Source organism: Drosophila rhopaloa, unplaced genomic scaffold, assembly GCF_018152115.1.
Source record: "Drosophila rhopaloa isolate 14029-0021.01 unplaced genomic scaffold, ASM1815211v1 contig_3, whole genome shotgun sequence".
NCBI classification, from domain to species: Eukaryota; Metazoa; Arthropoda; class Insecta; order Diptera; family Drosophilidae; genus Drosophila; species Drosophila rhopaloa.
This window is the reverse complement of record NW_025335123.1, coordinates 24116849-24130453: the sequence shown is the minus strand read 5'-3', so window position 1 is coordinate 24130453 and position 13605 is coordinate 24116849. Positions and strand designations below refer to the sequence as shown.

Sequence of the window (13605 nt, the reverse complement as noted above, 5' to 3'; positions counted from 1 at the left end):
GTGGGAAATTCCATTATAACTTATATTTTATCTTTATATTATTAATATATCTATATTATATATTATAATATTTTTCTAAGACAAATACTTTTAATGAGTAATTCCCTTATAACTTTTTCTAATCTATTAAGTTATAGTCATTCAAATCGGCGCACAACCTGCTAGATAAATATGGGAATTAGAACATAGTGTCATCGTTTTTTGACTTCATAATTAAACCCCATTTTATATCCCAAAAAAATAAAACCACAAGATGTGCAATTAAAACATTTTTTGCAGCTCCATTGTCTGCTTGCTATGTTGTACATATATTTTTCATATTTTTTGGGTTTCATTCAAACCATGTGACTTAATAAATACTAGAATAGAAGAAAAAAAAAATCACACTACATGGCTAAGAAAAAAAAGTGTAGACAGGAAAAACGTGAAGAGCACAAACAGTTGCGTTGAATAATTGGTTAAAGAGTATATATATATACGTATATAGGGGCACCACCCGCTAAAGACCAACAATAAAAAAGGGTAGGGTATTAATTATAAGGAAAGAAAAAGAAAAATTGGTTGACTCTCTGGCTAACTTGTGTGTTGTTGGGGTCTTCTTCATCGGTGTTTCGGTATATCTCAGTTCGTCGTCTCATGGTATTGGGTTCGCAGGATCTCAGGGTTCATATATATCTATATACAGGGGATGTCGGATGCGGATACGGATACGGATTTTGTTCCTAGGTTCCTAGGTTCCTAGGCCACCGTGGCGTACTGCCGCTTCTCCAGCGAAACGTTGAAGCCGTTCTCCAGCTTCAGGATGATGTCAGCCTGCAGCTTGAAGTCCGCCTCCGTGTCCGTGGAGTGGACGATGTAGTTCCTCACGATGGTGGACAGCAGGACCTTCAGCTTCAGCATGGCGTACTTGCGACCCACACAGCTCCTCGGTCCGGCGCTGAACGGAATGAAGGAGTAGTAATGCCTGTTGGCCATCCGCTCGGGCAGGAAGTTGTCCGGATCGAACTTGGTCGGGTTGGGGTAGATGTCGGGACGACGGTGGACGCAGTACTGCAGCACGATGACCGTGGTGCCCTTGGGCACCGTGTACGGTCCACTGGCCAACTTCAGATCGTAGTCCAGACGCCTGGCGATCAGCGGTACTGGAGGGTACAACCTCAAGGTCTCCAGGATCACACGTTCCAGATACTTCATCTCCATGGTGTCGGCGAAGGTGCAGTCGCGCAGCATGTTGTCACCGAAAATGGCCTTCTGCTCGGCAAAGACCTTGGCCTGAATGTCCTTGTGGATGCCCATCATGCAGAGGGCGAAGCTGGAGCCGGCCGATGTGGTGTCGTGGCCCTCGAACATAATCGTGTTCACCTCATCCATAATGTCCTTCTCGTTCCATTCGATGTCCGGGTTCTTGGCCATCTCGACCATGGCATCGAGCAGAGCCAACCGCCTCTTGGCGCCCACATCGTTCTCATCGATGTCATCCAGATCGTCGCGAAGACCCTCCTTTTTCGAGGCCGGAGAACTGGATACCGGGGTGGAGATCTCCTCCACAATCGCACGCGACTCCTCCTGGAAGTTCTCCTTGCGATCCTTCACCACCTTGCTGGTCATGCCCAAAATGATGTTCATCATGCGGTCGCCCTTCTCACGGAGCTTGGTGAACTTGTAGATGGAATCCAGGCGGTACAGCAGTTTGACCTGTCGCTTGTGGATAATGTCGCACATGTCGACGACGGCCTGGGCATACTCGAAACTCTTGTTGCCCTCCGGCAGCTTCTTCACCCCCATGGCGGTGGACAGAAGGATGTCGACGGTGGTCTGCGACATGTAGTCGTGGACGTCGAAGGACTTGCCCTGCTCCAGTCCCATCCTGGCCACCACCGACTTGGAGTGATCGACGAAGGTGGGCACGAAGCTCTTCAGGATGCTCTGGTGGAAGGTGGGTGCGATCATCTTGCGATGGTGGCGCCAGTGGTGTCCATTGCTGATCAGCAGACCATTGCCGAACCAGGGCTTGAAGTAGCGATACTCCTCCGCCTTGGTCAAGTGCTGGTGGCCACTGAGGATGAGCTCGATGTCGCTGGGATTGGTGAGGAAGACGAGCAGGACATTGCCCAGCCAGGCCTTCATCGTCTCGCCATACTTGTTGAGGTAACCCAAGCCGACGGCCAGGATTTCGGCATTGCTCAGACCGGCGGCCACGTGAGCCTGTCCCAAAATGGGCAACTCCGGCGGCGATGGGATGTTGGCCACCATCCGGTACTCCCGGCTATTCCTGCGCCAGTACTCGTACAAGGCCATGGCCACCAGGGTGCCCACCAAGGTGGTCAACATGGGACTGAATCCCAAAACAGTCGACGACGACGACGACTGTTGCAGCGTCTCCTGCACCGTTTCCAATGCCATGGTTGCTCCTGGTTCTCAACTCCTGATCCTGATCCTGAACTCCTCGTTGTCTTCTGAAGATGGCACTGTTGCTATTTCAGCCGCCAGTGCTCAACTGTGAATCGCCATCGTTCCAGTCGAATGTTTTATACGGTTGCAAGGGTCCGGGGAGGTTACCACTTGGTGTCAAGTATATGCTATACCCATTTCGATTCGCAGTCCCCTTCGATTAGCAAACCAAATCCAAGTCACGTACTCAACGGGGAACCTTTGGAACCTTTGGAGCCAATGGCTACACTGCGTCATTCTGGTCTTTCTGGTTCCATTTACTCGGTCATCAAAGTAGTTTAAAGTAGTCCCTTTGACATTGGGTCTTCCAAAATGTATTCAATTATTCACACTCTATGAAGTGCGTTTTCAAGAACATGGAGTTCTGGAGAAAAAGAAAGGTGTTTCTTTAAGTTTTTTTTTTTTAGGAAAATATCAAAAGTAGTTTATGTTTAGTTAAAAATTTAATATTTTAATATTACCTTGAGCAAAATATTTTGATTGCTCACCTTTAATATTTTTGGTTTTTAAGAATTAATTTAATTACATTAATTTGTACTTTTTGAAAGAAGTTCATACTAGAAACTAAGGCTAACTAGGCACTGTTTTAAGGGAAAGTGAATGTGTCCACTGTCTCTAAACCTTCAATTCACACGCTTCCTGCGGAAGTGAGCAGGATGAAAGGACTCGGGGCTCAGAATCCGTGGATCTGGAATATGCAAAGCAGCTACCTGTATTTCACAGGACTTACCTGCCGGCAAACGGAAGTGGGTGATCCTTGTCCCGCTTCCTCGTACTTTTTGCTATTCTCCTGTTTTGTTTTGCTTTCGCTTTTCATTAAATTCAATTTCGGCGCTTTTGTCCTCGACACCTGAGCACAAGTATGCAAAAAAGGGAAAAGCGAGTGGGTAAACAATAAAATATGTAAGCCACAGACAAAAGGAAGGAAGCTGTCGCTTTTATGATCCACAACCACCGCATCCTCCCGCTCATTCATCATCGTCCTGGCCCGATTGTTAATGCGAGTGATCCCCATTTCTATTTATTTTCATTTGCAATTGGATTAATTGTGCGCGTGTTCAAAGCGTGCACCGAAAAAAACAGCCATGGAAGCGAGACTTTTGTTACATGAATTCTAAACCATAAAGTAAAGAAGTTCTTAACAAGATGTGTGTTAAATGAATACTTTTGATTTTCAAATAACACCAATTAAACTCGTCCATTAAGAAACTAACCTTCAATGTATTATTTTCGTTATTTAGTGTTAAAATAATACTATAACAACGACATTAGCATAAACATTTTCAGGTAAATAGATTAATAGTTTCTCATTTAGGAATATAAGAAACATTTAGTTGCTTTAGTATTGCTTTGTTTTGTATTTGATCCTTTATTATTGACATTAAATTTGAATTCAATTTTATTTAATTTTTATACCATGGTATTAAAATGTTATGCTGATGTTTCAAACGCAGTGATGGGAACATTACCGACCATTTAGCACATATTCTGATCAGCCACGACCGTCTACTCAAACTGAGCTCTCAGTTTTAAGAGATCGAACGACTTTATCAAATAGTTAACATAAAAATGATCGGAAAACTAATAGAAAAATCTGGATAACTTTGATGTGTTTTAATACATTTTAAATTTTATAAAAATCGGACGAGTATTTCATATAGCTGCCATAGGGACGATTCGAATTCAATCTAGGTACCATGAATATTTTTGTATAAGCATACATAAATGCAAAGGAGTATTATACAATTTTATTAATTGGAACTGGTGAAAAAAGTGTATTGACTTAAACCGCAAAAGCATATATACTTAGGCTTATGCTTTCCTTTCTGGTTTTTCAGTTAATTTGACTCAATTTTGAGGTGTGTGTGTGTGTCCTTAAAACTTTTGGGCTCACTTCTATGGGCATTCTGTGTGTATACTCAAAAGTAACTCTGAAGATAAGAATTCCTGAATTCTCCTGTGTCTTTGAAGATCTAGATTCCGGGTAAACCTCTTTGAGCATTGGGAACATGTAAATGGTCATTCTCCTGTGCGAGTTTTTAATGGTCTTTAAAGATAGAAACTCCGAGTTGAAAGATAATTCTCCTGCATGGGCGCGGAAGTCTTCGTTTCGTTTTAAAAGTCTTCAGACAACGGGAACAACTAAACTGAAGTATCAGTCTATATCATCATTTACATCGGAATCATCTCCCGCGTTTCGATCCTCGCTTGGGGATCGGACTTATCCATTCCGCCGTTCTTTTCTGGGCTATGGAGCTTGTGTACATATGATTCTACGTCTCCGACGGTCCTTTCCTTGGAGCAATGATATCCCTCACTCCCTTGGTCCTTCTGACGCAGATCTTTGATGGAGGAGCAGATGGCTCGACTCGTTCAGCAGGCAGGACGTGCATATGGATGTGGAAAGGGGATTCTCCCTCTCAACTGGATGTCCACTCCATTGAGAAATCACTTGCGCAATGGGAGCCCCCAGTTCCTGTGTGGCTTCTAGTCTATTGATCTGGTTTTGTTTACACTCCAGGCTTACATGATGTATTGACGACTCCATCTCTGAAATTGGACAATATATGTTATGGTCAAAAGAAACAATATAATTTAGTGTGATAATTGCCGTGGAATTATTTGGCCGCCCTCCAGTACGTGCACTTGCTCCTTTTAGAGATGTTGTTAGATGTTTATTTTATATAAACCATATTATGAAGAGCAATTATAAATTGGTAAAAATAGAGATACCATATTTCGTATTAGAATACTTATCCGCCGCGTAATCGGATATAAGTATCGATACAAGTATCGATATAACAGCTGAGTAGTGAAAACCTTAATCTTAGAGCAGCACAGCTATATATGACACCTTTTAGATGTCCCCCTTGCACACACAGACTGCGCAACAATAACATCGGGCCCCAAAAAAAAGACGAAAACTTCGTCGTGAATTGTAAAATACAAAAAAAAACGCACTCAAACGCGCTGGTTTGTTTTTTTTCACGTGTAACTCACCGAAAAACAAAAAAAAAAAAACAAAAACGCAAAGGAATTAAACAGCAACACCAACACCGCGTACATATGTATATGTACGTGCAAGTGCAAGGCAAACATAAACAACGGTGTGTGTGTGTGCGTGTGTGTGTACAACGAAAATATTGTATAAATCAAATTTATATATAAAGTTTTTTTTTTGTTTTTTTATTTTGCCCTAGTGTGTGATCACTGAAAAGGCAACACAAAAGTTAGTTAATAAAAACCAGGCACCCGTTGCATTGTTCAAAATAATCCAAGATTTAAACGAGCAACAAATAAATAGCAACAAAAAGAAAAAAAGAAGGAGCTGAATGCAAACCGGTAAAAATAGCGGTAAATTTCGGGGGAGAAGGACAACAACAACAACAATTGCAGTGGGGGCAAGCAACAACAACAACGAGGGACTTCCAGTGCATCTTCCCTTTCCTTCTCATCCTTCCCGAATTCTTCCCGATTTACGGTTATAATGGACACCATCTGTAGATTGTGCTTCCAAACGGCAACGGTAAATATGATATATACAAAAATATGATATACATGTATTTAGGTGCATACATATGTATCAGTTGTGTATTTTGTTGTTTCTATTGATTTTTTTTTGGTGGGGGTCCGTGGGGAGAGTTTAAACAATTCAATTGGCGCTACTGTTTTTTTTTTTGTAAAGGGGGTTGAAAAGCGCGCGCACTGCCCCCTGAATCCCCCTCCTTAAAATATCAAATACACACACATGTGGCCCCAAAACTATTGCTGAACAATTTTTATTTTTAGCCAACTCAGCCCGAAAAGTTGTTCAAGCCGACAACTTGAAAAAATATTATTTTTACATTTTGCTTACGCTTGCCGCTCGCTTTTCACTTTGACTCCTTTTCAACCTTCCCCCCTTCCCCTACGTCATCCCCCATTGCCCCCCCACCCATGAACCATACAAAAAGAAATACATAATAAAACAAAATGACAGAAATTGCGCCAAGGCAGCCAAAAAACAGTGGCTGCGGGAGGCATAAGTTGGAAGAGGGTTTTTTTTAAATAAAATTGCGTAAAAAAGGGGTTAAAATTAATATTAAGTTATTCGATTAGTAAAATCTAAAATTGTGTTTTTAAAACGTGAAAGTATCTTAACAGTACAAGCTTTACAAAATGAACTTTTTTAAACTTATTTTTCCTCTCATTCATCCGCAATTTTTTTTAATTGGAATTTCTAAAATCTTGACCCCTTTTTTGGGGATGCCTCTGCTTCGTGTGTTGGTGGAGCGGCGGCAAAAACAAAACAAAAAGCGAAAGAATAACAAAACTTTGTACCGAAAAAAAATAACACGAAATGAAAACAACAACAAGCTGTTTCTGTATTTTCTTTTCTTTCTTTTTTTTTATTCTCCATACGAGTGTGTGGGTTTATCTTCTTGGTTATTTCCAGTTGGTTAAAACGAGAGAGGGGGAGTTGAAATGAGGTTGCCATAATAAACAAAAACGTTGTTTTGCTTTTGTTTTCCTTGATCAAAAACTCCAATTGGAAAACGCTCTTTAATTCTGACTAGAGATATTATCAAAAAGAAAGTTACATACATATGTATATCGAAAATTCCGTATCGTTACAAAAAACCAAACTGTGTTCTCAGCGCCAAATCAATCATATTATCAATTTTTGCGATATACTAAAAGGGAGTATCGAATTTTTACACAAATTTCAAGGATCTTATGGTACAATTTTGAGACAATTTAAACAAGTTTTAATAAGTTTTTATATACATACATATAAACAAAAATTGTTTCATAAATTAAATAAATAAATCGGATTATTCAATATCGTCCTGTTCTTCAGTTATTCCAGGTGCCTGGCTACAGCATACCCACGTGCGTCCGCTGCTCGGAGCAGTTGACAAATAATTCCAACTTCCATCAGTCGGCAGCAGCGGCGGCCGCAGTCGCAGCCTCAGCCTCTGCCGCAGTCGCCGCCTCGGCTGCAGCGGCGGCCACCTCCTCCTCGACTGCCTCCTCCAGCGATAGTGATGCCGTCGCGCTGCAGCATCAGAATCCGCAACAGCAGCACTCACAGCAAGCGCAGCAGCAGCAACAAATGCAATCATCCAGTTCTTCCGAGAACCTCCAGTCGCAGGACGATTCCGAAGACGTAAGTCTTGTAGATGCATATTTGTATCTGGTACTTGTAAACAGTGCTAAAAAGTGACAAAAGTGATTAGATTGAAAGATACAGATACAGTGTTTGAAAAACGAGAACTAAGTTTTCATTTTATTTAGTTCTAATTTTCTAACACTTTATTTTTTATTTATAAACAGTTTTAAAGGTTATAATTTCCTTTTATCAGTAGAGGAAATACAAATAATTTCAAAACGGTAGCTCAAATTCATTATTAATGCCAAAATAATATAATAATCAATAATTAATAATGGAAATAATTATATAAATATTCATGTTAAAGATTTAAGTATAGTAGATTTTCAAGACCTACATTTTATTTTTTAGAAACTAAAACTTGGTTTTGAAACTAAAAGCAATATCAATAATAATCCCACTTTCATTTTCATAAGAACAGATCTAAAACTTAAACTTTTATAAAAACCCAATTATTGAAATTACCTTTTAAAATATGAATGATGCCAAATATGACCAATTTAAAACTAATTACTAGGTCCAGGTTTACTGTAAGCCCCTTTCGATTTATTCCAATAGGATTCGTGGGGGCTTTAAAGACCCTTCCACCCTGTTTTTGGGAGGTACTTTCCTGGGAATTCGACTCCTAGTTCCTTCTTGCACTTGTTTATTATTGCTGTGCTATTTTTTCCTCTTTTTTACTTTTTACTACTCCCCCACTTACAACAAGAATACATAAATACATACATACATACTGCACATTCATAGCTGCTTCTTCTTTCACTTCTTATTTCGCCGTTTCTTTGCATGTTCTTGTTGCCTTTCTTTTTCCATCATGCAACAGAGAGCTGCAAAAAAAGTATAAATAACATTAAGAATCGGCATTGTCGACTGTGAAAAATACTCTATTTCTTAATGTAATAAAACAATTCTATATTTGAATACTGGGGATTTAGATGTCATTTTAGGGTCTTTGTATCATCATTGTATCATAATATTTTCTATTTATTGTAATTTCCAATTTTTCGTAGTCTATCAATTTATAGTTTCATAAAAGTTTCGGAAAATAAACTTTAATACTCCACTATTTATCGCTTCAATTTACTAGGAAATTGGTTTTAGAGGCGTGATTTTATGCTGTGGAGCTATGATTAAAGTTAAAGTGGAACAGATTAGTTTATTTAACAATTAATGGAAATTTATCATTCATTAATTTGTTTGTATTTGTAATTTAAAAATTAAAAAGAATTTCTTTAAATAATTTTTGGCTTAAGAGCCTTTGGTGGTGTCACAAAAATTTGCAATGATTTTGCAAGGGAAGTGATCATGTCTTGAAAAAAATATTAAAATTAAATTGTAGAATTGAAAATTTAATGATAGAAAAAATGTAAATTGTAGAGTATTTTCTATTTCCCTTGCTATTTTCGCACTGCTCATTTTCTTGTTTTCCTTTATATTTATATATATGTATATACATATATATCTTTTGCTTCTTTTTCCATTAATATCTGCTCTGTTGACGTCGACGTCGGCGTTTTTTGTGCGCTGTGTAAAGCGGAAAAAATTCATTTTCAGTTGACGCTTTTCCGTGTGTGGGTGTGCGTGGCACGCAAAAAAATAATAAAAAGCAATAAATAAAAATAGTGAAAAATATTAAGTATAATCTGAGTGATTCCGCAATAAACAAACTGAATTCGCACGGGAATTTGCAATCCGTTCTTTTGGCCGCCAGCTTGTTGAGCGTGAGTGTTGTTTATTCAGCTATTTTACCGTCAAAAAAAGACTTCAAGTTTAAAATTCGGTTTCAAAAAGTACCAGAAATGTTTTTAAGATTCAAGTTTAACAAAATTCGGTTAAACTTTCAAAAATGTGGTATTTTTATTATAAAATCGCAGATAGATTTAAAGGAAAGCCGGGGATATTTATATTACGATTGAAATTGAAAGTAACGTCTTCTATTTTAAAGATTTTGTTTTAAAAAAATTTACAAAAAATAGGCCTTTAAAGCATTTTTTTAATACGTTTAAAACGCCAATAGAAAACATCCTTGAAATTAAATATTTTTCATACTAACTCAAATAGTTTTATTAACTATTTTCTACTATAGAGAAAATCACCAATAGTCACCAATAGTTACTAAAAATCCACCCATTTAAACCGATGCTCTATTTATAATCAAGGTGGATCTGATATTCAACGAGGAGGGCTCCTGCCCGCTATGCAACAAAACTTTCTCGCGCAAATCCTCGCTCATGACGCACATACGAAATCACTCGGCGGAGCGTAAGTTTGTGTGCACCTACTGCCACAAAGGTGAGTTAATACATACATATCCATATATTCCCTAATGATCTGTGTGACCCTCGATTCCCAGGCTTCACGCAGGCGGCTAACTTGCGGAACCACGAGCGCATCCACACGAACGATCGGCCATATCAGTGCGTGGATTGTGGCAAGACCTTCACGCAGATTACCAACCTGAACAATCACCGCAGATTACACACCGGCGAACGGCCCTTCGTCTGCAATGAACCCGAGTGTGGTCGCAGTTTCGCCCAGGTCAGGTCCATGGGTTAATGATAGGGGGTTAAAGCAATCGGGAAGTTTTCCCGAGTTCTATGATTACCAAAATATAGCTATGTTTGCCCTTAAACTATGAGACATCTCGAGTAAAGATATCATTTAAGAAACCTCAATTAAAAAGGTCTCAACAGTCCAATACTGAAACCCAATAATAGATAGCTTTGTTTACCCATAATTATAGAAAATATTCGAAGACTATTTTGATATGAAAAATTGCAACGTAATATAAAATGCTCAAATATCTAAGACCTTTGAACAAATTTCAAAAATATTGCAAATCAACTAAAATTCAAATGATAAGGGGTCCGGTATTTTATGAAAATTTATTGCTCTTAATAAACATTTAAATTGCCAATTAACACAAAGATCTTTAAATTTCAGGTGACGAACCTGAACAACCACATGAAGTCGCACCACAAGGTGCAGCAGTACTGCTGCAACGTGTGCAACAAGAAGTTTACGCAGGTGACCTCACTCAACCAGCACCTGCAGGCACACGCCGGGGTCACTGGCTACTACTGTCCCCGCTGTCCGGAGAAGAACTTCAAGCTGCAGTCGCAGCTGCACACGCACATGAAGACCCACGGACTGGCCTTTCCGTACGAGTGCGACAAGTGCGACGAGAAGTTCCTGCAGCAGGCGCACCTCGACCAGCACCTCAAGATGCACGACGAGTTCAAGTTCAAGTGCGACATTTGCCCGAGCAGCTTCAACCAGGAGTCGCTGCTGAAAAAGCACGTGCAGCGTCACGTCGAGGGACGCTACCTTTCCTGTCCGGTGGCCAACTGCGCCGAGTCCTTTGCGGTGCGCCAGCATCTGTCCAAGCACCTGCTCACCAACCACGCCCACCACGAGCTGCCGCCCCCGAAGCGCTCCAAGAAGACGGTCTCGCTGCAGACGCCACAACAGCCGCTGGCGATGATCGGCCAGCCGTTGTCCTTGCAGCACACGACGGGGCAGCGTAAGTCCTCTTTGGAGTGATTTGGCTTCATTTCTACAGAGCCTTCAAGAACCTTCCTTGTGCAAGAGATCGTGTCCTTATCTATTTTCATTGGGATGTTATACATTCTACCTGGTTTTATTGATATATTGGTGCTTTCTCAAATACTTTACCAAATCTGTTCAGATTCCAAAGTGGCATACCTCTAAAGACTTGTGATTCGATTCTCTAAAAATCTGCATTCAAAATTTTCAATTTAGCGTTTATTAAGTTTTTGACCCATTTTCATGTTGGATATTTTTGAAGTTTCCGATGTGTTGTAATAGAGTGACCCAAAATTGGACTTCTAGAGTCCATAGCTTTACCAAATTTAATCCGATTTCAAAGTGGGATACCTCTAAAGACTTGTGATTCAATTCTCTAAAAATCTGCATTCAAAATGTTTTATTTAGTGTTTATCAATATTGTTACCCATTTTCATGTTAGTTATTTTTAAGTTTCCGATGACTTGTAAAGGAGTGAATCAGTGATCAATTCCGGACTATAGATTTCGGAAAATAATATTTCGATTTTATTAATAATTGAATCAAATTACGATTTTATAAAACAAAACGTTTTAATCAAAGATCGCAAAGAATAAAATGTTAAGATAATGACGTCTAGTGATTAGGTGTTGTTACATGATTGGTCAATGCATATGTGATAAAATAGTCCTAATCTCAATATCTAATAGCAACTTTTTCCACTATTTGCAGGGGGACGTCCGCCGAAGAACAAGAACAAGGCGACTACGCTGGCCGCCACGGCCATCAAGATCGAGATCAACGAACCACTCCACAGCCAGCATATCAGCAGCGTAAGTGGCCTGTCCATCCAGCAGCAGATCAACCAGCACATGCAGCAGCAGGCGGCGCAACAACAGGCGCAACAGCAGCAGGCGCAGCAGCAGCAACTCCTGCACCTGCCGATGGGTCAGGCGGTTAAAGCACGCTTCATACCCACTAAGTAGGATAGTTAAGGATGGAAAGGTCTCTCTAAGCTTAAGCCCGGATCGATCAGCAGCTAAACTCCATGATTAGCCTAGCCATAGCCAAAGTAGCATCACATCCAGCCCCCACACACTATATACCCTCGCAAGATATGATAAAGCGGATGGTTCTGAAATCTCTAAAGATCTCGAAATAGTTTTGGGTGCCTTAAATGCAATAAAACATATAATAATATATGTATTAGGCTTTCCTAACCATAATGTTTATTGAACTCTTTGATGATTGTCGAAATTTCAAACTCTTGCCAGTTTCTTTTTTTAAAAAGGAAATTAATTAGATCTTTAAACTTAAAACATGGTTAAAAATTGTTTTCGGCGGACTAAAAAGAAAAAAAGGTTAGGATTTCAATACTATTGTTTTTATTAGATTTTTTATTGATTTTCATAAACCTATATTTTTTAGGGATATTATAATGTTTGTTGTTGACACAGGAAGAACGTATGCTATGATTTTCACAAGTGTACTATTAAAATCCCTGTACATCCATAACTGTATTATCCTTTAAACTGCGGTTAATTTAAATGAAATATTTTATACACTTCAAAGGATATAAAATATGTTACTCTCTAAAAAGAAGGGTTCAGTCATAAATCTGTATTTTAATACACTTCAAAATAAGACGAGATTTAAAGAACAACATTTTGAGTATTAGAAATGATAGAAAAAGGAAGTTTTAATCAGGTGTTTTAATACACCATCATTTGACATACATTTTGGCACAACAAATTAATTTTGAAATCGTCATAGAGATTTGCAGAACATCCCGAATTAAGAGTCGGCGGCAAGCTGCTGGTTCAGTTTGGTGTCTGTCTCCATTTGTTTCATTTTTTCAATTTTCCAACCAAAGCAATAGACAAACCAAATGTCCCTAAAATACATTTAAAAAACTATAAAGCTATGTATAACATCTTAAAACGAAGAGCAGCACCAGATGGACAGACAAAAAAACAACTGACTTTAATGTATGCACATAAACACACATATATATATATAAATATATATTATATATACATGAGATCAGGTTGAGAAATCTGAAACTTAAATCGAATTAAAATTTTAATGTAATGGTAAGGCACAGCGAAACAGAAATTAAAATTTTGAAAAAATCAGAAAGCAAATACAAATCACCTACGATTAAAAGTAATTATGCTTAGAGAAGAGCAACAAAAACAAGAAGTAACGAAAATGCGATTAAATTTGGTATGTATTTATGTTAAGCATTAGTTTAAGTGTTTTTATTTTTTTTTTAATAAATCATTACAAAAAATAATCTAAAGAAAAGAAACAAGTAAAGGCAGAAAGGAATGTTTTTTATTGCGTGTGCATATGGGTGACTGAAAATGTCTAACAAAACCTTTTAAATTCATATTTCAAGCCACATTTACATAGCTCTCTTTGTTTGAACAGGGTGAACAAATTTATCTGGAAAAATCCAGATAAAATTAGCACAA

The 13605-nt window shown here is 38.8% G+C and overlaps 2 protein-coding genes across 4 annotated transcripts; one reads left to right on the top strand and one right to left on the bottom strand.

Moving 5' to 3' along the window:
* Positions 1-256: 256 nt before the first annotated feature.
* On the bottom strand, positions 257-2504 carry LOC108046976 (cytochrome P450 4g1). Its single transcript, XM_017126981.2, has one exon. It carries the CDS (start codon positions 2401-2403, stop codon positions 739-741), a length of 1665 nt encoding a protein of 554 aa, XP_016982470.1. The 5' UTR covers positions 2404-2504; the 3' UTR covers positions 257-738.
* Positions 2505-5306: 2802 nt separating this feature from the next.
* On the top strand, positions 5307-13424 carry LOC108046953 (gastrula zinc finger protein XlCGF8.2DB). Of its 3 annotated transcripts, none has more exons than XM_017126939.2 (7): positions 5307-5558; positions 5652-5977; positions 7292-7600; positions 9763-9895; positions 9957-10141; positions 10547-11126; positions 11861-13424. In XM_017126939.2, the coding sequence occupies exons 2-7, from the start codon at positions 5939-5941 to the stop codon at positions 12112-12114; spliced, it is 1500 nt and encodes a 499-aa protein (XP_016982428.1). In that variant the 5' UTR covers positions 5307-5558; positions 5652-5938; the 3' UTR covers positions 12115-13424. The 3 variants fall into 3 exon arrangements, with proteins under 3 accessions (XP_016982428.1, XP_016982429.1, XP_016982430.1); XM_017126940.2 differs by having other exon boundaries at positions 5311-5424; XM_017126941.2 differs by lacking the exons at positions 5307-5558; positions 5652-5977; positions 7292-7600 and adding an exon at positions 9160-9324.
* The last annotated feature ends 181 nt before the right edge of the window (positions 13425-13605 follow it).